The sequence below is a fragment of the Nesoenas mayeri genome (genome assembly GCF_963082525.1).
Source record: "Nesoenas mayeri genome assembly, chromosome: 1".
Taxonomy (NCBI): domain Eukaryota; kingdom Metazoa; phylum Chordata; class Aves; order Columbiformes; family Columbidae; genus Nesoenas; species Nesoenas mayeri.
This window is the reverse complement of record NC_137541.1, coordinates 214,121,024-214,145,760: the sequence shown is the minus strand read 5'-3', so window position 1 is coordinate 214,145,760 and position 24,737 is coordinate 214,121,024. Positions and strand designations below refer to the sequence as shown.

Genomic DNA, 24,737 nt, shown 5'->3' with positions numbered 1-24,737 from the left:
CTGACTGCTCCCTAACCCAGTCCCCATCGACTAAAGCAAACTCCTCATTGTCCTGCGCTCCCCTGGGCCTCAGCGGTGCGGGATGCTCAGGACAGCCCCGGGCAGGGCAGACCGAGACAAGGAACATTCAGTAACTGCCTTCTCTGTGTCTTCTGTCACCAGGGCACTCCCCTCGTTCCCCAGTGGCCTACATTGCCTCTGCTGTTAGTTTTATCTGCCACAGATTGGAAAAAGCTCTTCCTGTTGTCCTTGACCCCTCTCGCCAGGTTGAGTTCCAAGGAGGCCTAAGGAGACTTTATTTACAGCAACACAAAGCAGTAAAAAACCAGACAAGTGAGATATGCAGTCCCTTGTCATAATCCCACCTTCACAGGTGCACTCTGGACACAAGAGCTGTGTGGACACATCCTGCTCCCCGGAGCGCAGGTGCGCAGACGTCCCGCGCGGCGCGGCGGGTCCTGTCCCGCTCAGCCGCTGGCCAGGACGCCGCTGAGGCTCAGCACGACGGGCCCGGCGTTCAGGTGCGTCCCGAAGGAGAAGCAGTTCCCGCCCCCGCCGACAAGCAGCAACTCCTTCTCGTCTGGCAGAAAGACACTGCTGTGGTTATGCAGCATTAATGGCCACTCCAGATGCTCCTAAAAAAGGAAACGAGATTTCGAACATACAGGACTTCAACACATGTACCACATACAATGCTGTAGAGATATTTCATACGGTACCTTCGTTAGAAAGAACAACCACAGTGGGTCCCATCTAGGACCATTTAGTCCACTATTCCACCCACAAATGTGGGCAAAACTCAACAGCCAAAGAGCGCAGGAACAGGAAACGATACACTGCTCTGGTGCATTCCATGCACCCAACAGCCTGCAGTTCACCGCCTTTCAGCGACAGAGAATGTCTTTGTACTCCCTGAACTTCAATGTTTTTCCTTCCAAGAACACAGACGGTCGCTTTTTGAATCCATGTAAATCTGTGGCATTCGTGTCCTGTGTCAGAGTTCCAGAGCTTAACCACGTTTCATATGAGGGATTCTTTTCCACCGTATCACCTGCCAGCTTCTTTTCACGTCTCCCAGATCTTACACCAGCAGAAACAAGGAGCAGTGACGCGCTCCTCGCCACCAGAGGCAGCCCAAGACGTGTGTTTGTCCGAAGCTCCGGAAAGCGAGCGCTGCTCGGGTGACGGACTGGAGCAGAAACAAAACTGCCGTGTCGGCAACTGCGTTGTTGCCGTGGCCGCTGGAACCCGGACAGACGGCGTGCAGAGGCACCCGCTGCGGTTTAACCCAGCCCGCAGCTCGACCACGACCAGCCGCCCTCACCCCACCCCGAGGGGACGAGGGAGACCTGACGGGAAGGGACAAGCTCAGCCTTCCTCACACGGGAGGTGCTCCGCTCCCTCCAGCACCTTTGCTGCCCTGCAGCAAGGTCTCCCCGAGCCCTGTCCAGGCTGGACGCCAGCTCTGGCCTGTCCTCACAGGAGGGGTCCCACCTCTCTGATCACTTTTGTGGCCACCTCTGTACCCATTCCAACAGGCCCAAGTCCTTCTGGTACTCCAGGCAGTGTTGTCACAGATGAGAGTCACTCGAAGGTTTAGACTACATTTTGCCCGGAGTGTGCCAAAATCCAGCTACGTGACATAACCCGTATGACTGTCATTCACCGAAGCACAGAACCGAGTCGTACAGCGCTGAGGTTGGGAGGGACCTGAGCGTGATCTGGTCCAGCCACCCTGGCTAAGGCAGGGTCAGCTACAGCAAGCTGCTCAGTCCCTTGCTCGGTCAGGTTCTGAGTATCTCCAATGGTGGCGACACCACAGCCTCTCTGAGCAGCCTGTTCAGTGTCTGTTCATCCTAGCACTACGAAGTTTTCTATGTTTAAATGGAGTTTCCAGTATTTCCATGCTGTTTTCCTCTTCAGGCAGCAGCTGTAGTACACAGCAATTTCCACTATTAAGTTTTTAATGAAATTGTACCACAAACCTCCATGAAGGCAGAGCCTCCATGAGGCTCTGGTGTGACCCGTTCTCTCCCACAGACATCTGGAATGACGGTGCTTGTGCCCCTCTCAGTCCTGCTCCCCGGCGTGAGCAGAGCTGCCCCGCGCCCCTGCACAGACTCCCTCTCCTAACGCTACTGTTCTCTGGGCTGGTAAAAGCACTTCAGATCAGATTCTGCCTCAAACTCGAGTGCTTATTCCACACACAGACTGGCTACTTTGCACTCTCTGCTCCGTCTCAGGGAGCAGCACTAAAGGTACCGCGTTCCTTCACGGAACACCGTTTCCCTTGAATGAAAGATGTCGGTACTCACTGCATCAATGGTGTAGTCCAAGCAGAGACCAGTCGTTAAGTCGACAACAGTGATGCCTGGCACAGAAGACGAATGAAGCCACACTCCTCCAACAAGCAGAAGTTTTGCATCATGAACGTGTGCAGTATGTGAATACCTGTGAGGTCAAAACGAGACGGAATTCCATCAGTAAGAGATGTAGGTCTTATGGGCCACCGATCCGCAGCGGAACGCCTCCTGCTTACCTTGGGATGAGAGGAGGCTGCGTCTGCACCGTCTGCCACCGAAAGCCGCGGCCCAGCGCCCTCAGGAACAGGACCGAGCCCAGGGGCCGCTCGCCCGCGCCCAGCCCCCCCGCGACCAGCACGCCGCCGTCCCAGCCGCAGGCGCTGTGCGAGTGGCGGCCCTCGGGAGCCGGGCCCTGCACCAGGACCTGGGAACACAAGACGGCCACGCTGAGCGAGTTCCGCGTGTCCTGCGGGACGTGACGGCCACAGGACAGGAACCGCTGCCGGGGAACGGAGTGCGTATGAAAGGAACAATGGAAGCGCTACACACGTTCCTCTAGGGATGGTTAGGTAGAAGTGTTCCCATTTACACTGTCTCCAGCATTTCACAGTATCACAGGCTGGTGGTCGACAGCAGACCCGCACAACATCTGCTTTATTCGCTTTCCCCTCACTCCTCATCCCAGGCTCCCAACTGTTGTGGTCAGCGGCAAGCACCGCGCCCCCGCCCCCGCCCTGCGTGCAGCGTCAACCGCCGGCTCGCCCGCCCTGCCGGCCCCGCGGGGCTGTGACCCCCACGGGGCTGTAACCCCCACGGGGCTGTAACCCCCACGGGGCTGTAACCCCCCGCGGGGCTGTGACCCCCACGGGGCTGTAACCCCCCACGGGGCTGTAACCCCCACGGGGCTGTGACCCCCACGGGGCTGTAACCCCCGCGGGGCTGTAACCCCCCGCGGGGCTGTAACCCCCACGGGGCTGTAACCCCCCGCGGGGCTGTAACCCCCGCGGGGCTGTAACCCCCCACGGGGCTGTGACTCCCACGGGGCTGTGACCCCCACGGGGCTGTAACCCCCACGGGGCTGTAACCCCTCGTAGGGCTGTAACCCCCCGCGGGGCTGTAACCCCCCACGGGGCTGTGACCCCCACGGGGCTGTAACCCCCACGGGGCTGTAACCCCCACGGGGCTGTGACCCCTCGCAGGGCTGTAACCCCCACGGGGCTGTAACCCCCCGCAGGGCTGTAACCCCCCGCGGGGCTGTAACCCCCCACGGGGCTGTGACCCCCACGGGGCTGTAACCCCCACGGGGCTGTGACCCCCACGGGGCTGTAACCCCCCGCGGGGCTGTAACCCCCACGGGGCTGTGACCCCCGCGGGGCTGTAACCCCCCATGGGGCTGTAACCCCCACGGGGCTGTGACCCCTCGCAGGGCTGTAACCCCCCGCGGGGCTGTAACCCCCCGCAGGGCTGTAACCCCCACGGGGCTGTGACCCCCCATGGGGCTGTAACCCCCCACGGGGCTGTAACCCCCACGGGGCTGTGACCCCTCGCAGGGCTGTAACCCCCACGGGGCTGTGACCCCCCACGGGGCTGTGACCCCCCGCAGGGCTGTAACCCCCACGGGGCTGTAACCCCCCGCGGGGCTGTAACCCCCCAGGGCGCGCCGGCCGCGGGACGCGCCCCCCAGGCCCCGCTCGTGCCAGCGACGCTGTAACTCTGGGACGGGGCCTGAGCTGCTCACGCCTCCTGCTCCCTCCTTGCGCTGCGTGCAGGAGCACAGAGACGCTGGAGCTGCGCACCCGCGTGCCCAGCACGCCGGAACGGGCTGAAGACCCCGCCAGCACCGCGCCCCTGCAGCGCCAGCGTGTCCGGTGGCTCTTCACGGCCAGCCTGGTTTGCTCTCCTTCCCCCTCAAATCTCGCTCAAAGCTCCTCCAACGCGCCCTGCTGACTCCTGTGCAAACACTCCTTCCTCCCGCTGAGCCGGGGCGCCCCGTCTGCTGCCCGCAGCCCGGGGGCGTGTATCGCCATCACAACACCCCAAATTCTGCTGCTGACACCAGCCACGGAGCCGGGGATTGATCAGCTGGGTCCTGCTTCTTCCAACACCATTCCCTGCAACTACAAGGATAGAGGGAAACACAACCTGTGCTCCCGAGGCCCTGAAGTCTCCTTTGATCGCCCATGGACTTATTATCGCAACTTCATTGCTGCCTACCTGAAAAAGCCAGAATGGCTCTGAGCACCATACCGGTAGGAAGTTTTCTCGCAACACTTTCGGCCCAGGCCCCGGGGCAGCAGACTTCCCCAAGAACTGGGTCTGCTCAGCGTACTGGGCCTTCTGCTCCCTCAGAGCAAAGTCTCCTATGACAATGACCCATCTTTCCTTCCTGTTGAAAGTGGTTTTGACTCTGAACAGTCGCGGGGAAATCTTATCAACGTGTAAAACGCCTGATGGGAGAGCAGAAAGAAGACGGAGACAGAATGTGCTCAGCAGCAGCCAGAAACAGGGCAGGAGGCAACGGGCACAAACTGAAATACCAAAGAAACCCACTTACACACCAAAACCCCTCACGTTTTACCACAAGGGCAGTCGAGCGCTGGTACAGGTTGCCCAAAAAGGTTGTGGAGTCTCCACTGCAGAAATGATCAAAACTCAACTGGACAATATCCTGAGCCACCTGTTCTGGTTACACCTGCTCTAAGCAAGGGTGCTGGACTAGACGATCTCCAGATGTCCCTTCCAGCCCCAGCTGCTCTGAGAACACTGCACTTCAGCAAAGAGCAAGGTGTCCAGAGGTAAGCTCTAACTCAAACCGCCATGGAGACGACAACCCCGCCAACACCACCTGCTTCAACGGGCACTACCACCGCGCACCCACCGCCACGGAGCACGACAACCCCGCCAACAACACCCGCTTCAACGGGCACTACCACCGCGCACCTGCCGCCACGGAGCACGACAACCCCGCCAACGACACCCGCTTCAATGGGCACTACCACTGCGCACCCACCGCCATGGAGACAACAACCCCACCAACGCTGCCTGCTTCAACGGGCACTACCACTGCGCACCCACCGTCATGGAGCACGACAACCCCGCCAACGCCACCCGCTTCAACGGGCACTACCACTGCGCACCCACCGCCATGGAGCACGACAACCCCGCCAACGCCACCCGCTTCAATGGGCACTACCACTGCGCACCCACCGTCATGGAGCACGACAACCCCGCCAACGCCACCCGCTTCAATGGGCACTACCACTGCGCACCCACCGCCATGGAGCACGACAACCCCGCCAACGCTGCCCGCTTCAATGGGCACTACCACCGCGCACCCGCCGCCATGGAGCACGACAACCCCGCCAACAACACCTGCTTCAATGGGCACTACCACTGCGCACCCACCGCCATGGAGACAACAACCCCCTCAACACCACCTGCTTCAACGGGCACTACCACCGCGCACCCGCCGCCACGGAGCACGACAACCCCACCAATGCCGCCCGCTTCAATGGGCACTACCACCGCACACCCGCCGCCATGGAGACGACAACCCCGCCAACGCCACCCACTTCAATGGGCACTACCACCGCGCACCCGCCGCCATGGAGACGACAACCCCGCCAACGCCACCCACTTCAATGGGCACTACCACCGCGCACCCGCCGCCACGGAGCACGACAACCCCGCCAACACCACCCGCTTCAATGGGCACTACCACCGCGCACCCGCCGCCACGGAGCACGACAACCCCGCCAACACCACCCGCTTCAATGGGCACTACCACCGCGCACCCGCCGCCATGGAGACGACAACCCCACCAACGCTGCCTGCTTCAACGGGCACTACCACTGCGCACCCACCGTCATGGAGCACGACAACCCCACCAACAACACCCGCTTCAATGGGCACTACCACCGCGCACCCGCCACCATGGAGACGACAACCCCGCCAACAACACCCGCTTCAATGGGCACTACCACCGCGCACCCGCCGCCACGGGCACCCCCGCGGTGCAGGCACCGTTCCCCCGCTGCGCGGCTCTTACCGCGGCGCAGGACAGCGTCTCGGCGCGCAGGAAGCACCAGTCCCCCAGCACCGGCTCCGCCGCAGAGCGGCCGCCGTACACGAACAGGAACCGCTCGCCTGCAGGCAAAGACAATCGGGTGCGGGAAGTTACAACCTGGCACGCCACAACAGCAAAAACCTCTGCTTGCACACAGAAATTAATGCAGTCGGGCAGAAGTTTTATATTAGGACACCACGCAACCTGACGAAGATTTTAGCAATAAATTGTTTCATAGATACAGGAATTACTCTTGTATCTAAATCTTTTATAAGATGCACGGAAGACCAAGTGTCTTCAGGAAGCAGCTGTATTCTTCAATTCCTGGTCAAAAGACCCCTATAATCCGCTTATGCAGTTTCTGGATGTTTAAGGTCTGAATGGGAATCACACACTATGGCCTCAAAAGCAAAAGGAGAAAACATGTTTTTAATGGACTTAAGAAATGAAAATTTATGCAACAGAAAGATTACATGTGTAGAACTAATAAAACCAGAAATAGCAATCATCACAGCAATACAATGACATGTACGTATCCCAAGAAAACAGATAAATCCTCACACAACAAGAATGTGTATTTGTTAATACAAAAGGGAGATAATGATAATCTAAGTGTGTAGGAGTTAATCTGGAGAAGCCTTAAAAAGGAAGAACAAAAGGTGAAAAAGTATCATAGAATGGTTTGGGTTGGAAGAGACATTAAAGACCACAGAACAGTTTGGATTGAAGGGACCGTCCAGCTCCCCATTCCCCTGCCATGAGCAGGGACATCGTCACAGCTCAGGTTGCTCAGAGCCCCGTCCAGCCTGGCCTGGGATGTCTCAGGGATGGTTCATCCACCACCTCTCTGCCCAACCTGGGCCAGGCTCTCACCACCCTCAGGGCAACAATTCCTTATATCCAGCCTGAATCTCCCTCCTTTAGTTTAACCCATCACCCCTTGTCCTGTCACAACAGGTCCTGCTCAAAATCTGTCCCCATCTTTCTCATCGGCCCCTTTTCAGTCTGGAAATGCTGCACTAAGGTCTCCTGGAGCTTCTGTTCCCCAGCTGAACACCCCAACTCTCTCACCTGTCCCAGCAGAGCTGTTCCAGCCTCGGGTCATCCCTGGGGCTGCTCTGGCCCCTCTCCAGCAGCTCCATGTGTGTCTGTGCTGAGGACCCAGAGCTGGACCAGCGCTGCAGGGGGTCTCACAGAGCGGGGCAGAGGGGCAGGATCCCCCAAACCTGCTGCCCACGGGGCTGGGGACGCAGCCCAGGACACGGGTGTGTTCTGGGCTGCAAGTGCACGTGTCCGGGTCACGGCCGATCTCTCACCCAGCACCCCCAGGCCCTTCTCCGCAGGGCTGGAGCCTGGGTTGATACTGGAGCTCCCTCCACCTGCACTCTGCGTTGATCCTGGTGCTTGCTCTGACACAGGTGCAGGACCCTGTACCTTGCTGAACCCCATGAGGCTCGCGTGGGCCCACTTCTGCAGCTCTGCAGGTCCCTGCGGGTGCCATCCTGCCCCTCAGCGTGCCAGCTGCACCACGCAGCTCGGTGTCATCCGCAAACCTGCTGAGCGTGCACTCGATCCCACTGTCGCTGTCACTGAGGAAGTTATTAAAATGGACCCTGACGGGACACCACTTGTCCATCCAGACACTGAGCCACTACCCACTGCCCTCTGGATGTGACTACACAACCAGTTCCTCATGCACTCAACAGTCCGCCCATCAAATCCGTATCTGCAGTTTAGACAGAAGGATGTTGTGGGGACCACGTCAAAGGCTGTTACAGAGTCCAGACAGATGACATCCGTAGCGGTTCCTTTGTCCCCTGGTGCGGTCGCTCCATCATAGGCCACTAGGCTGGTCAGGCAGGACCTGCCCCTGGTGAGGCCGTGCTGGCTGTCCCAAACCCCTGCCGTGCCCGCGCGCCTCAGCACAGCTGCCGCGATGTCCCCCGGCACAGCATGAGGCTGACAGGCCGGCAGATCCAAGGGTCCTCCTTTCCACCCTTTCAAAAATGAGTGCAGCGATTCCCTTTTCCAGCCACCAGGGACTTCACCCGACTGCCGTGACTTCTCACACATCGCGGAGAGTGGCCTGGCAATGGCACCGGCCAACTGCTCGGGACTCTGGGACAGAACCCATCGGGTCCCACAGGCTCCTCAAGCGGCCACAAACCCAACCCTCATTTACAGCGGGAGGGACCTGGTTCCCCCCGTCCTGGTCTTGCAGTTAATTTTCCACTCGAGAAGTGTGGGGAGAGAGCTTTCTAGCGAAGACTGAGGCAAAAGGAGTTGAGCACCTCGGCCTTCTCCTTGGCCATTGTTAACAGTTCGCCAGTCTGGCTCATCAGGGCACTACACGCTCTTTGCCTTTCCTTGTCTGGTTTACACACCTGCAGAAGCCCTTGTTATTCTCTGCACCCCTGGCCAAGCTCAGCTCGGAGCTCAGCTGTGCCTTGGCCTTCCCGAGCCCATCTCTGCACCACCAGGCAGTGTCCCTGTGCTCTTCCCAGGACACCTGTCCCTGCTCCCGCCGCCCTTGCGCGTCCTCCTGTCCTCTGGTTCGACCAGCAAGCCCCCCCTCAAACATGGCGGCAGGCAGGGGGCCCGCGCTGAGCGGCCGCCAGAGCTCAGGAGCTGCGGCCAGCGGCGCACAGTCCGGTTTAGGCCTCAGCCAGCGCTTTCCCCAGCGCTCAGCACCGGGTCCTGTCCTGCTCAGCCTGTTCATCAATGACCTCAATGCAGGGACCGAGTGCACCCTCAGCCAGTTTGCTGGTGACAGCAAACCGGGAGGAAGGGCTGACACAGCAGAGGCTGTGCTGCCATCCAGCCAGACCTGGACAGGCTGCAGCCCTGGGCACACAAGACCCTGCTGAGGTTTCACCAGGCCGGTGCGGGGTCCTTTACCCGGGCAGGAACGGCCCCCGGCCCCGGCACAGGTTGGGTGACCTGCTGGAAAGCGGCTCTGTGGAGAAAGACCTGGGAGTCCTGGGGACGGCAGGGTGACCGTGAGCCAGCACTGTGCCCTGTGCCCAAGAGGCCAAGGGGACCGGGGGTGTGTGAGGAAGAGTGTGGGCAGCAGGTCAGGGAGGTTGTTCCTCCCGCTCTGCTCGGCCCTGGGACGCCCCATCTGCAGAACTGGGCCCAGAAAGGACTAGTCACGTGTAAACGGGCTGCTGGCCAGTATGTCTGTCCGGCCACATCCCAAACCCCGAACAGGAACAACTGAAAATCAGCCTTTCCATTTGCAGGTAGGTGTGTTTGTGAGAAGGAAGCCAACTAAACTGCCGTTGCAAATATGTATTGTAGCACTTTCAAAAATGCATTAAGAGCAGGTTTCAGCATTATACAATCATATATATTTTTTTATTCCTGTCCTGCATCTAGAAAATTAACAAGATTGCAGCTCATCTATAATAAAAGTCATTATGACACGGTATCTGTTGTATGGGTTCTGTAACGAATCAACCGTGTGTTAACGGCATAGATAACTGAAACCACGATCAATTGTTGGATCAAAACACTCAGTTGCTCCATTCAGGAAACTCAGCTGAGCCTGCTCAGTCTTTCCCTTTTGGACCCGACAGGCGAAAACGGCACAAGCAGCGCTGGGGAGATACAGCAAGAAAAATACATGCAAAGGAAGTTTAAGCCTAGAGTGTCTAAGACTGGAGAAAAACCCACCACTGGAACAAGACCTTTACAAAATGCAACTGGATTCTCTGAAGTGATGATGAATCTATGAAGATAATATTCTTTCAAAAATGTTCAGCAAAAAGCTGTTGTTTCAGGCGAAGGAATACAATGCAACAACAGTAACTGTATAGCCTGTACTACACAAAAAGCAAGGCTATGTTACAACAATTTGCCTTTTAGACCTCACTGTCTGGACAGGACTGTCCCATACGTCCTGGAATTTACATACCTGCACATACCTACAGCTATTCCACTCTTTCCAGGCGTCTCACCTTGGCACACGACCTCCGTCGCGCTGTGTCTCCAGCGCAGAGCGGCTGGCTCGGAGCCACGCTGCGGGCTGACGAGCTCCACCGTGAACTCCTCTGGGTCCGGGTCACTGCAAGGGTCAGGAAACTTCAGCCACAACATTCCCAGGCCTGCGCTTGACGGGGATGTTCGTCCGCCTGTCACCAGCGCCAGAGTGCTCGAGAGACGTGTCACCGTGTGGTACAGCCGCCCATCTGCGGAGATACGGAACACCACGGTTCACAGCAATCCTTCTCCCGTTACATTTATAGAATCAGAGAACCGTTTTGGTTGGAAAAGACCATCAAGTCCAACCATTAACCTAACACTGCCAAGTCCTCCTCTAGACTGTGTCCCTAAGTGCCACATCCACACATCTTCTGAGTACCTCCAGGGCTGGTGACTCCAGCACTGCCCTGGGCAGCCTGTTCAATGCCCCACAGCCCTTTGGGGAAGAAATTGTTCCCACATCCAACCTTACCCTCCCCTGGGCAACTTGAGGCCGTTTCCTCTGCTCCTGGCGCTTGTTCCTGGGGAGCAGAGCCCGACCTCCCTGGCTCCAAGCTCCTTTCAGGCAGGTCAGAGATCAGAAGGTCTCCCCTCAGCTCCTGTTCTCCAGCTGAACCCCCAGGTCCCTCAGTCTCCATCACATTGTGCTCCAGCCCCTCACCAGCTCCGTTCCCTTCTCTCCACTCGCTCCAGCACCTCAAGGCCTTTCCTGGCGCGAGGGGCCCGGAGCTGCCCCAGGATTTGACACCACCGTGACATCACCTTTCCATCAGACATTTTGCTGTTAGCTCAAGAACCTGTTCCTTATACTTGCCATCAGCATGGAACTCACCCCATCTTTCACCAGAACGCTCTGTTTTCACACGGCCAGCCTTCCAGTAGCCTGCATGCTTAGTCAGCACACTGAAATGTCTCATGCGGCAGTGCTGTCCGTCCTCCTCCCCAAAGCCTCCGGTGGTGAGAATCACATTGGGTTCTATGAGAACGGAGTGGTGACCGTAACGTCTCAGGCCAGGAGTTTCGGAGGGCAGCGCACAGGCTGCTGCGGCGACAGTCCCCGCGGTCCGGACAGGACTGTCACCGCGAACTGCGGGGCAAGGAGAACCACAGAGCTCAGGCACCAGCAGGAACGGAGGACTGCATTTTACGTGAGAGGCTACGCAAATATGTTCAGCTTTTTGAGAAGAAAACACTGTGAAGCAAGTCGACAGAGCACAGAGACAACTGGATGTGACCCAGAAATCAACCTGCAATGGCTAAACTACCCTGTGCCAACTTCCAGCTTCCGCTCCCTCAGCTCCCGATAGTTCTGAGGCTCTTTAACGGGGGCAGCTGGGACCGCTGAGAACAGTGTCCTGAGCTGCTGCAGCGACACAGCACCACTTCACCTTCCTGACAATGCAGCATTCGGCCACTTCAACAGCAGAGCAGCAGCGAAAGAACAAACACCTGCAAGCTGGATTTCCAAGTTTCTTGCTAGATTTTGACGCTACCTTCACAAAAGCATCAAAATCAAGTTCCAAAGCATGATGAATCACCTCTGTTAACTCCAATGATCTTACTACAGCAGAACATTCTCAGTTATCTAAAGATCTTCTCTCTAAATGCTATACCCCTTAGTATGAAACCAGCTTTGAACACGGGACTCTAGCTCACCCATGCACTGTACAAATGGTTTTATTTTAATGGTTTTAAGTGATTTTGCATCTTGTTTCAAACAAGTGCCTTATTCTTGTGTTATACGGATGGTGAGGCGGAGGGCAGCGGGTCTCAGTGTGCTTCTTGCATGCCATACCCAGAAAAACCGCCCGTACTGAACGATGTTTAGTAAAAGAACCTCTTTGTATTGTTTGATTTGTATCTCATCTCCTGGGGCGCCAACGTCTTCCTGCAGCTGGATCTTTCTAGACTGAGGGATTCCTTCACCTCAGGAAATACACCCACCACGCTCTGTTTGGAAGCCTCGGTCCCTGCTCTTGGGACCAGGGACCCACGTCTACAGGAGAGGAGAGCTGGGGGCACACACTGGTATCTGGGACAAACCTTTGGACGTTCCCAGTGAAAAACACCTGAGCATGGGTGATATGTCAGACTTTGAAGGCTTTTGCTATCAGTTTTGAATACAACAGAAGCAGCAGCAGAAAGATCCTACTCCTTTCTCCAATGAATCAAGTGTCTGAGCAAAGGTCAGATTTGTTTTCCTTTAAACTTAAGGACAGATCCTGTACGTATAGGGGCCTTTAAGGTTTGAACATCAGGATGAGTGACACTCGCACGGTGTATGTGACCACACGCACGTTTATTCAGCTTCAGTGTCACCACACGTTTCCAGTTCTAATAAGACAACACACCGCAATGAGCGCCGTGCTGGCCTGAGGAACGCCATCCTGCCTCAGCGCCCTCCAGCTGCCCCTCCTGCTCCTGGACACACATTTACAGCTGCAGAGAGAACTACGGGCGCTGCTACACTGCAGACAACACCGGTGACGTGGAACAGGTCACACAGCTCTGCTTTCCGCCCTGAGAAAGGCACCAGCAGCCAAAAGCAGGAACGTCCTGGACCGCAGCTGCTGCCCGGCCATGTTATCACGGACACGCAGGCTCGGTCCTGGCTGCTCCGCAGCTGCACCGCTTTCCTACATCTCAAAAAGGGCACATACAGACCTAAACGCATTTCAGAAACAGAAACACTACACATACAGTTCCACTCACAGGGGACAACACCACAACGCACAAACTTCACGACATGCTCCCAAGTGCTCTGCGGGACAACACTGTGATAGCGCGGTCACAAAATACAAGAGCAGATGGCTCAGAACGACACGTGTGGAGCCAAGGGGGAATAACTGCAGAGGGAGGGCCTGCAGGACCCACACAGGAGGAGGAGCAGGCAGACCCGCACTGCAGCCACTGCGGTCCCACGTACAAACACAAGTGAGAGCTGTTCAGGGTCAGTAAACGGGAAGAGTGAAACTGATGAGAACCACCAGAGTCAGGATGAGGCCCTGGCCTCTCTACAGGCAGCAGCACCATTGCTATGGGGATGGGGAAAGCTCCTCGGATCAGCATGCCATCTGTTCCTCCCCGGCTTTTACCGTTTCCCGAAATCTCCCAGAGAAGCCTCCATGGTTAACACAATAGTATGAGAACCAGTCAGTGCGTACCTGCCACGCTGGGTAACAGCGGCGTCCAGGAAGGCTCCATCCCCTTCGACGCAGCCAACACAAAGTAATGAGAACACTTCAGGTGCCATTCCTGCAGCAGGCACAAAAAGGAAACAAACATCCCGTGAGAGCGGGTCTGCAGCCGGAGCAGTATTTGCCCGAACATCGCCATCAAGAACCTAGAGAACTGAAGCCCTGACCGAAAGGACAGATGGACAATGACGTGGAGAGAGGCCTGAGGAGCAGCATTGTGTTGCACTGTTTCTCCGACCCGGGGGGCTCCTGCTAACAACGGCTGTTGTGTGGCTTCTGCTGCTGCTTCAGCCAGAGCCCCAGCCTCCTGAAGGCTGTTGTCAGGAGGGTCTCTTCGACCCAAGGACAATCGCTGCCGTCCAGATGTGTTCTCATCTGCAGCCGCAGTCACACGTGTCCCCAACTGCTCCCCCAAACAACGGCCAGCGGCAAGGAGCACGCCCAGCAGCTCGCCAAGGGGCCTGAGCTCACCCAGGGGACCAGAGAAAGACCCGAGTGCTGGGCACGCAAGCGCTGGCAAAAGAAAGCGTGGATCTGTCGAGCCTGCGCGGTACGAGCCTGGGCTGCGAAATCAAGATGGAGACTGGGCTGAAACAACGGGAGCGAGGGGGGAAGAAGCATAAACGGTGACTCCAGAATGGACACCAGTGACGACCTTCCCAGCAGAGGATCCCGAACCACGGCGGAGGACTGGCCGGACTCCGCAGGACCAGGGAACCGGACTGGTGACAAACGCAACCTCCTTCTCATCTTTACTTTTGCTTTTCCCCGTTTCTTTCCCCTTTCTTACTCTCTCTCTCTATCACGTGCCGCTTTACGGGCAAATTAATAAAGTAACACTGCTTGATTGAATTATAACCCCTTGGCATTTTGGTCACCTTAATTTGCGCTCTGAGATCAAGGTAAAAGAACCACCACGAGTCCATCGCCAAAGGGACCGTGACGCGTCCCCCTCCAAACCGCGAGCGAGCGGCAGCGAGACCTCCGGACGCCGGGCGGCGAGCACAGACCAGCCCGCGCCGCTGCTACAGCCAGAACGCTGCAGTCAACCTGGACAGCGCGTGGACACCCTCCTCACCCTCCTCCCAGAGCTCACAGCTCGGGCGTTTTCTGAGCAAGGAGCTGTGTCCTTCCTCGATGGCTTCTCATCCACGAACCTATCCAGCCGCTCTTTGAACTCACATAAACTGTCACCATCCGCAACATATTGTGGCGAAGAGTTCCACAGCGTAACTGCACCTTACAAGAGGAATCTCTCTTTCTTTTGAGTCAGCTTTCCTTCGTGCTGCCCGAGCTGGGCACAGAGAGAGTGAGGGCTGTGTACCGCAGGCACGGGGCTCTTAAAGTCATGGAATACAAGTGATCCCAGAGAAACCAAAAATGTTCCAAGGTGCAACATGGTCTCTGCTGGCTGACAACACATAAATGTGACCCCAGTGTGGCCTTGGGACCTCTCTAGACGCAGAAGCACAAGCAACAGGAGAGGAAGTCCATAGCAAGACCACAGTCCAGCCTGGCTCTTATGGACATCAGGGAACTGAGTATGTCCCTTCCCATGGGGCGGATGTATTCCGACAGCTACATGAACAGAAAGCATAAACATGAATTTAAAAGGCACAATATTAGCATAATCATCCCGACTTCTACCAGAAGCAAAAAGCCTTGAGCAGCGTAGGGGAAAGGGACCTGGGGGTCCTGGGGACAGCAGGGTGACCATGAGCCAGCACTGGCCCTTGTGGCCAGGAAGCCAATGGGACCTGGGGTGGGTTAGAAGGGGGTGGTCAGTAGGTCAGAGAGGTTCTCCTGCCCCTCTGCTCTGCCCTGGGGAGACCACACCTGGAATCTTGTGTCCAGCTGTGGCCCCTCAGTTCCAGCAGGACAGGGAACTGCTGCAGAGAGTCCAGCGCAGCCACCAAGATGCTGCAGGGAGTGGAGCATCTCCCGTGTGAGGAAAGGCTGAGGGAGCTGGGGCTCTGGAGCTGGACAAGAGGACGCTGAGGGGGGACTCATTGCTGGGGATCAATATGGAAAGGGGCAGTGTCAGGAGGATGGAGCCAGGCTCTGCTGGTGACAACCAGGGACAGGACAAGGGGCAATGGGTGCAAACTGGAACACAGGAGGTTCCACTTGAATTTGAGAAGCAACTTGTTGGGGTGAGGGTGTCAGAGCCTGGCCCAGGCTGCCCAGGGGGTTGTGGAGTCTCCTTCTGTGCAGACATTCCAACCCGCCTGGACACCTTCCTGTGTAACCTCATCTGGGTGTTCCTGCTCCATGGGGGATTGCACTGGATGGGCTTTACAGGGCCCTTCAGCCCCTGACACTCTGGGATTCTGTGATCTTTTGAAAAGCAATACCCAAAAATTAGTGGAAATACTGAAAATGGAAGAATCCGCTGTTCATCGTTGGGCAAATTATTCTAAAAATGAGTCGCTCTCAGCACTAAGTGTGTATTTTACATTTCTTATCTAATTCAATCAATCTTTCCAGTAAGACCTGGATCTTACTTTATCTCCCAGGCTAATTGTAGAGCTCTCTGTTACCACATATCTTACTTCTATGCAAATCTTTCAGCTTACAGGTGTGCACACATTAACCTCGTCTATAAGGAGAGCAATAAAGAGTTTTCACTTTCTCACGTACAAGCAGTTGTCCTGATCTACAACAACTCTTGTGCACATTTCTTTCCTCATCACTTCCAACTGGCCGGCGTCCTTCAGTCATCGCCTTTGTGCTCACGCAGCACATGCTGGCGAAACACACGCAGGCGCGTTAAATGGTTCTCACACTGCAGGCTTTACATTCCCAGAGAGAATTACAGAGAACCACAAAGTCAAAACAGAAACTTCCCATAAGTGTCCTACAGGATATTTATCTCAAAGTTACACAGCATTTTTGACTTCTCATCCAGGCTTCAAACAGTCACAAACTTTGCCAGCATTTAAGATCAAAATTGCAAATAATAGAGTCATAGTTAAATTTCAATCATTAATACAGGAAAGGCTGTACAAAGGCAGACCAAAAAATATCTGAAACTACTAACCTATCCCCAACAATGAGGAACGGGAACAGCCTACAGAAATGCAAAAGGCAGGACAAGTGCATGTACTTCCCCCAGCAATGCTGCCAAGCATTTGCAGTCAGGAACCTCGCATCAGGTGTATTTTTGTGCATTGATTAATCCTCAACGGATTTCTCTTTGATTAAAACAATTGCCCCTCGAGGCCACGCACACTCACAGCATCCACCAGATCTTCTGCACCGGCAGCGGGTTTTCCACGCTGAGACCGTAACCCTGAGAGGCCGCTGGCAGGGGAGGAACAGCAGCGCTGTGAGCACCGCAGAGCCTCTCCCCATGCCCGCCCAGCTTCCACGCAGCTTCCCGCAGGCTCCGCACCCACCCCGTCTGGTCCCAGATCTTCCCGCCCGTATGAACATCTGCGCCCCAGCAGCTGCTGTACAGGATCCTGGCTACAAGAAATTGCAGAAACCTCACCAAATCAAAGCCAAGCCACTGGCATTCAGAATAAAGGAACGTTACCTCGTATTCATCAAAAGGCTCCAGAGCCTGCACTCTCTGCTGCTCTTCTTGTGGAGTACAGCGGGTGAAAAACTCATTCATATCCATGACACTGCACTCGGTCCAGCCCTGGAAAGAGAAATCCCTCGCAATCATCACTCCTGGAAGGACAGAGACTCACCTCCCGCAAGAAAAGAAAACCCCTGAATTAAACACCTGTGTGATCCCTCAGGATTGTCTATCTGGATCAACAGCAGCCCAGAACCTGGTGAGGATGGATCTTTTACCTGTAAAGCTCTTAAGAACTTATTTTATTATATCAAAAGTCTCGGAGAAACCGCCCTTGCCTCACACCCATGCCACAAAGCACACTGCACGCTGGCTGGAACGACCTCTGAATGACTGCTCACGCTGCTAGAAAAGGCAGCGCCCCAGCCTTGGCCCTGCTCACTTCGACTCGTAACTGACACAGCCAACGGCCTCCGAAGTCCTGCAGCGTCACCCCCTTTCCCGATCCACCACGCGCGCCGTGTGCCCCGGAGCAGCAGGAACCTGCCTGTTCAAGGAAGCGCCGGCGCTGCGCCCCGCAGTCCGGGTACCGCGCCAGGGAGCGGAGCGCGGAGCTCCGCTGGCCGAAGTGCCGCTGCATTACGCGCCCGAAGGGGTCCCGCGGGCACGCCTGCTCGTACAGCACAAAGCACGCCCGGGGGAAACGCCCCGCTGCCCACCGGATCAAGGCGTCCGACCTGCGGGGCAAAGCAAGCACAAGACATGAAACAACCGAGGGCCCACCAGTCACATGGCAAACGCAACACAGCTTCTTGCAACACCATTAAACACGTTATTAAGGCGCCCTGGCACAGGCAATACACAAGAGAACCCTATGCTGGAGACCCATGAACATCCTTCCCCATCCGTGCAGAGAACTCAGGGGATGAGAAGAACAAAAACTCAAACCCTTCCTTGGAGGTTTTGCTGCTGCTTCCTCCTCCCTCTCAGGACGCCAAGTGGTGCTGATTGCATTACCAGGAGCTGACTGGGACTGGCAGGGATTTCCTGAGGTCCCAGGTATAAGACGGGAAGTCCCCAGGAGACACACACAAAGCAGCTTGTTCTCACTTGGGTAACAGACGACGCCTCCACTAACCTGCTGTTCTCCATGTAGGTGAGCACCACCTCTGCTAGGAAGAGGGTGGGGGTTTCGCTGTCCAGTCCTGCTCCCTCCAGGGCTCTCTCCAGCTCACACAGCTCTGACAAATCCACTCCCAGCAACTTATAATCCTCTCCGGAAAAGGCAATGACTCCTGGGAGACAGAAACGGCACCGTGTCCCTACAGAGCCGATGCAGTACTGGGGCCGAAAAGGGCAACTGAAGAGCCAGTCACACAGGCAAGCGCTCCCGAGACCGTGCACACCGACTCCATCCCCAGGACAAGTACACGACAATCCCCATCGTTAAACGAACCATTACAGGATAACGTGAAGGAGCAACCCATTAAATGCAGATATTAAACTCCATTATTCCCAATGTAAACTTCACCCACAGAACTATCACATTTACTATAACAACAAAACTTTATCCTATTTCCTTTAAAAACATTTTTATAGAACCACTACAATTCAGAATCAAATCTCAAGTGCCCTCATTCATAGACCTTTCAGCTCAGGCTAAGAAAGTACCGCTGCTCGGGCAGGATCTGAATGGTTTGCCCCACAACCATGAAGCCGTTCTCATGTTTTCATGGTTTGTTCGGCTTTTGAACGGATTTCACCTGTGTAACCCGGCGCTGAATCCTGACCGCGCACGTGCGAGTCCCCATGACCAGCCTCACAGGTGCCGTTCTCGGAAATAAGTTCCAGCGCATTATTTGCGAGCGCTGTCATGGCATATTTCTGTATTCCATAAAAATACCATAAGCTATAGCTTGTCGGTCCATTTCAACCAAAACCAAATAACGAACAAAGCAAACTGCAAAGTACCTTTAGAAATCACCTACTCTATAGCTCTGTATTAGTGCAATCCAACAGTTGTACCTGTCTTGAGAACTGTCAATCTCTGCTGCTCCCAAAGGCGCCCGTTACTGGAGGCAGAACAGCCTCCTTCAGACGATCATTTCTGTAACAGCTAACTTGTCTGTCCCTCACTTCCTGCCCTCTGGACACAGATAACAGGGTATTCCCGACTCTTTTGACATTCCCAACTCTTTTAGTCTGAGTAACTGAAGAAGATTGGTAGGGACAGAACTCTTTGCTGCTGATATTAAAAATGTGCATGGATTCAAGAGGAAACTGAACAAGCTCATGGCAAAGCTGCTCACTGAGACTTGTTCAGTTACTCACCGGAGTCAGGGACTCGTGCTCTGTGGCTGTGTTCCATCTCTAAATTGATTATTACAGTCTAAATGCAGGGCTTACATATGTCCCTGTTGTATTTCATTCCACATCTTCCAGACCATTCGTGTACTTTGTCAAAATCCTGCTCTCGTCCACCACTGCAACTCCCCCAGGTTCCCGCTGCTTTATTGCACTTTAACCTTCTATAGCACATCACCTGGAAGATGAATGGAAACCTCGAGGGAAACCGCATGCAGGAGGCGCCTCTAGTAAACCCCGTACCTTCCATTTTGCCACTGAACTGCCCCTTAGTACCTAGCATAATAATCCTTTCAGCTCTGCTTATATTCTATAGCAGTTTCATAAGGCTCATCTTTTCCTTCCTTGGAGAGAGGAAAAGCCGTCAGGTAACATAACACCTGATGTTTTATTACAGTCAAGACAGCTCAGAGTCGCGCCTCCTCTCCTACTCAAATCCACATGAACCGCAGTGTAGTTTAGGCTGGGAGGAGCGTTTGGAGGTCCTCCAGCCCAGCCCCTTGCTCACAGCAGGGCCACCTGTACCAGGCTGCTCAAGGCTCTGTCCAGCCGAGCTCTGACTGTCTCCAAGGCGGGAGACTCCGCCGCCTTTCTGGGAAATCTGTTACCGTTTCTAACTACTCACATGGCAGGAAAACAAATCAAACCACCAAACAGCGCAACACCTGAGCATTTTCATCATACGGAGCTGAACTGCCCGTATGGCAACGAGCAGCCGCTGCCCGCTGAAGGCGGGCCCTGCGACCGGGAGCCGGCCCGGCTCCTCCGCACGCGCCACCGGGTGCCCAAGGCCGCAGCACTCTCGGGCAGGCTCCCGGCTGCTGGGCACCACGGGCAGCACCCCCAGGCAGCACCCCCGGGCAGGCTCCCGGCTGCCGGGCACCACGGGCAGCACCCCCGGGCAGCACCCCCGGGCAGGCTCCCGGCTGCCGGGCACCACGGGCAGCACCCCCAGGCAGCACCCCCGGGCAGGCTCCCGGCTCCCGGGCACCACGGGCAGCACCCCCGGGCAGCACCCCCAGGCAGCACCCCCGGGCAGGCTCCCGGGCACCACGGGCAGCACCCCCGGACAGCACCCCCGGGCAGGCTCCCAGCCACCAGGCACCGCGGGCAGCACCCCCGGGCAGGCTCCCGGGCACCACGGGCAGCACCCCCGGGCAGGCTCCCGGCTGCCGGGCACCACGGGCAGCACCCCCGGGCAGGCTCCCGGGTGCCACGGGCAGCACCCCGGGCAGGCTCCCGAGTGCCACGGGCAGCACCCCCGGGCAGGCTCCTGGGTGCCGGGCACCACAGGCAGCACCCCCGGGCAGGCTCCCGGGTGCCACGGGCAGCACCCCCGGGCAGGCTCCCGGCCACCAGGGACCCGGCGCTGGCACAGACAGACACCGAGCCGGGCCTGATGCGACCTGCTCCCAACAAACCCGTTCTGCCAGCCTTGCATTTGTTATCTCCCAGAGCTTACCAATCATTTCTTTTTTCCTATTTTTTTCAGAAAATGAACATGCTTTTCATCTACCACTCTGTAGTTCCTCTACCATCATATCTCACTTGTTAAAAGCTGAAACTGCATTTGCTTTTTCTAAATAGTATCTAGAAAACGTTCCACAAATACCATACCCAGCTCTTCCCCTCCAGCCTCTCCCACCAGCGCCGACAGCTCTTTGGTTGTGTTGATCAGAGCGGCTTTCTGGCGTGCCACACTTGGGAAATCCACCTCGTACACCACAGCGCCGTGCAGAAGGCCCATGTCCTTCAAACGGAAGAATAACGAGTCGAAGCCAGCGCCCAGAGACACGATCTGCAGAGAAAGCACCAGAACAAAGTTATACACAACTCTAGCAGCGTCCTGGGCATCTAGGTGTGAGAAATACTCAACAACATACTTTGTAGAGCAACAAGATCAGGCAATCGTCTGCAAGAGGTAGAAGGACTTTGTGTAGTTACTGCTCCCTCCGAGGTATTTCTGCTAAAGCGGCAGGTGGCCAGCACAGCAGCGCCAGACTCCCCGCGCTCCTCTGGGGAAGGACCACAGCACATGCACGTTCCACACACATGGAAACCACCCGTACAATCAGCCAAAGGAAACGCACCTGTGTTCTGGGCTGGCCTTGGGTCTTCAGCAGGAAGTCTCGGACACAGTGATCTACAGCACGGGCACGGATGTAATAACCCCTGCGAACGACAGTCAGTCGCAGTCACCGCCAGGAACCCCCTTCTCCAGCACCGCCATTCTCCATTTCAAAAACTGGGCTCTTCTCCCTCAGCTTCTACCCAACACGTCTGATTGTGTCACATCTACAGCTTGGTAAGAAATACAGATCTCCTGTATTCAGTGTTAACCAATGAGACTACAGATAACCCAGAAAACATATAGATAACCTCGCCTGACCTGTTCCATTTTGCCTAAATATTCACTGAATAAACCAGTATCAATTCAGACAGTCAGAATGCTCCCTGCAATGAGTGGCCAATACCCGGGTTCTTGCCCCACGTCACCTGCCATATCAATATTAACTCCTTCACTCACAGTGGACTATGGGGTGTAACAAATGACTGACAGTGTGTGCAAATGCAGTGAGCAGGAACAAAAAACGGAAGAGAAGCAACAACAGGAATTTCACCGCCTGTTCTGAATGACGAGAACTACGTCTGACTCCTGGACCAGGGACCATTTACCCAGCCTGGCGGGCACCGGCGCCTCTTTGTCCTCGGCATTCTCTTTTAGCTGCTTTCATCGTGTCCCCGACAGGCTCACAGCTCCTGCACCCCTTCAACGAGCATGTTATCCCCGAGCCAGCAAATCAGGTACTGAACTTTAATGTCCTTGAAAACTAATGAGAAAACTACTGACTTGCCAATATTTTCAGCAGGTTAGTTTTCCAGACTGGTATGAGTTAGTTTCCAGGAGCACTGAATACTGGAGTTGAGAACCAGTCACAGAACCACAGGATGGCTGGGGCTGGAAGGGACCTCTGGAGATCACCCCATCCAACCCCTGCCAATGCAGGGTCACCGAGCAGATCACGCAGGGTCACCGAGCAGATCACGCAGGGTCACCGAGAGATCACGAAGGGTCACACAGCAGATCACGCGGGGTCACAGAGCAGATCACGCAGGGTCAGAGAGCAGATCACGCAGGGTCACAGAGCAGATCATGCAGGGTCACAGAGCAGATCGCACAGGGTCACAGAGCAGATTGCACAGGGTCACAGAGCAGATTGCACAGGGTCACACAGCAGCTCACGCAGGGTCACCGCGCAGATCACACAGGGTCACAGAGCAGATCACGCAGGGTCACAGAGCAGATCACGCAGGGTCACAGAGCAGATCACACAGGGTCACACAGCAGCTCACGCAGAGTCACAGAGCAGATCACACAGGGTAACCGCGCAGATCACGCAGGGTCACCGAGCAGATCACGCAGGGTCACCGAGCAGATCACACAGGGTCACCGAGCAGATCACACAGGGTCACAGAGCAGATCGCACAGGGTCACCAGAGCAGATCACGCAGGGTCACAGAGCAGATCGTACAGGGTCACCAGAGCAGATCACGCAGGGTCACCAGAGCAGATCACGCAGGGTCACAGAGCAGATCACGCAGGGTCACCGAGCAGATCACACAGGGTCACCGAGCAGATCACACAGGATCACCGAGCAGATCACGCAGGGTCACCAGGGCAGATCACGCAGGGTCACCAGGGCAGATCACACAGGGTCACAGAGCAGATCGCGCAGGGTCACCGAGCAGATCACGCAGGGTCACCAAGCAGATCACGCAGGGTCACAGAGCAGATCACGCAGGGTCACAGAGCAGATCACGCAGGGTCACAGAGCAGGTCACACAGGGTCACAGAGCAGATCACGCAGGGTCACAGAGCAGATCACGCAGGGTCACAGAGCAGATCACACAGGGTCACAGAGTAGATCACGCAGGATCGCAGGCGGGTCTGAATGCCTCAGAGGGACTCCGCACCCGCTCTGGGCAGCCTGGGCCAGGCTCTGGTGCCCTCCAAGGAAAGAAGTTTCTCCTTCAGTGTCGTATTTTACAAAGCTGTCAACTTGTGCCCATAAGGCATGTAAAACCACACTAACGTTTTTGAAAGGTTCTATCACTGGCAGTTCTCTGCAAGCTGCCGTTACGCACGTTTTCCTCAAGATGCATTTCAACAAGCTGTGCCTTAAACCGCAGGGACAACCCAAGGGGTTGGGCACCCCCGAGCAGAGCGGCCAGACCCACCCGCCGGCCCCGCGGCACCGGGACTCCCGCGCAGCGCCCGCTCCTCACCGGTGGACGAGCGGCGCTCGCTGCCGCTGCCGCCCCGCCAGGAGCCGCAGGAACCGGTCCTGGATGTAGCCCCGCGCCGCCGCCGAGCCCTTGCTGACGGCGCTGCTGCCGCCGGTGCTCTGGACCTGCGGGACAAGGACACAGCGCTGGCCGAGCCCGCCGCGCCGGCTCTGCCGACCGGCACCGCGGGACAAGCGGCGCTCGGGCCTGCGGGCCGGGCGGGGCCGCCCATCGCCGCCCATCGCCGCCCATCGCCGCCCACGGCCCGGCCTCCGCCCGGCGTTGGCCTCCCGCGGCCCCGAACCCGTCCGCGCGGGCGCCGCCTGCGCAGGCACCCGGTGCGCTCCCCGCGCGGAGGGGCGGCGGGACACCCGCGCGCTGCCCGCCGGGCCCACCCGCGCGCTGCCCGCCGGGCCCACTCGCGCGCTGCCCCCGGGCCCACCCGCGCGCTGCCCGCCGGGCCCACCCGCGCGCTGCCCGCGGGCCCACTCACGGCGGCGGGGCGCGGGTCGCCCGTGCGGCCGCGGCCCATCCTGCCCGCCCCGGGACGCCGCGCCGCAGCGACCGGAAGCGCGCGCGCGCTCTGCCGGACGCAGGAAGTGACGCACCGCGCGCGACTCCCGGCAGGGCGGTGTCCGGGCTGGAGCGCCACCGCGGAGCGCGCCCCCTAGCGGGGCCGGCCCGGGCGCGCCCCAATGCCGGTCCCGGGGTCCCGGCCCGGCCTGGCCGCCAATGGGCTCCCGGTCCCGGGGTCTCGGCCCGGCCGTCCCACTCCCAGAGAGGCCGCCGCGGCACCTGGCGGACCCGCGAGCGCCGTCCCGGGCCCGGGCCCGGCAGTGAGGGAGAGCCGGGAGCACGTCGCCATGGCAACGAGCAGCCTGCGCGCGGTGAGCGGGGAGCGGCGCCGCCAGCAGCGGGAGCGGAGCTGCCCCGAGCCCGGCGGCTCTCGGGGAACAGTGTCCGTGCCCCGGGAGGACCTGCCCGGGCAGGGTGCCCCCCCGGGGGGTGGA

General features: G+C 57.2%; 1 protein-coding gene across 10 annotated transcripts; it reads right to left on the bottom strand.

Annotated features, from left to right (window-relative positions):
- On the bottom strand, nt 1-24,305 carry LCMT2 (leucine carboxyl methyltransferase 2). 10 transcript variants are annotated; one of them, XM_080363213.1, is made up of 14 exons: nt 24,221-24,305; nt 23,728-23,852; nt 21,531-21,612; nt 21,058-21,238; nt 18,215-18,371; nt 17,624-17,813; nt 17,089-17,196; nt 13,518-13,608; nt 11,186-11,440; nt 10,329-10,559; nt 6,352-6,449; nt 2,540-2,727; nt 2,316-2,451; nt 1-635 (listed from the first exon to the last, which is right to left on the bottom strand). In XM_080363213.1, the coding sequence occupies exons 1-14, from the start codon at nt 24,257-24,259 to the stop codon at nt 468-470; spliced, it is 2,049 nt and encodes a 682-aa protein (XP_080219339.1). In that variant the 5' UTR covers nt 24,260-24,305; the 3' UTR covers nt 1-467. The 10 variants fall into 10 exon arrangements, with proteins under 10 accessions (XP_080219339.1, XP_080219344.1, XP_080219341.1 ...); XM_080363218.1 differs by having other exon boundaries at nt 11,186-11,329; XM_080363215.1 differs by having other exon boundaries at nt 21,058-21,190.
- Between the last annotated feature and the right edge of the window lie 432 nt (nt 24,306-24,737).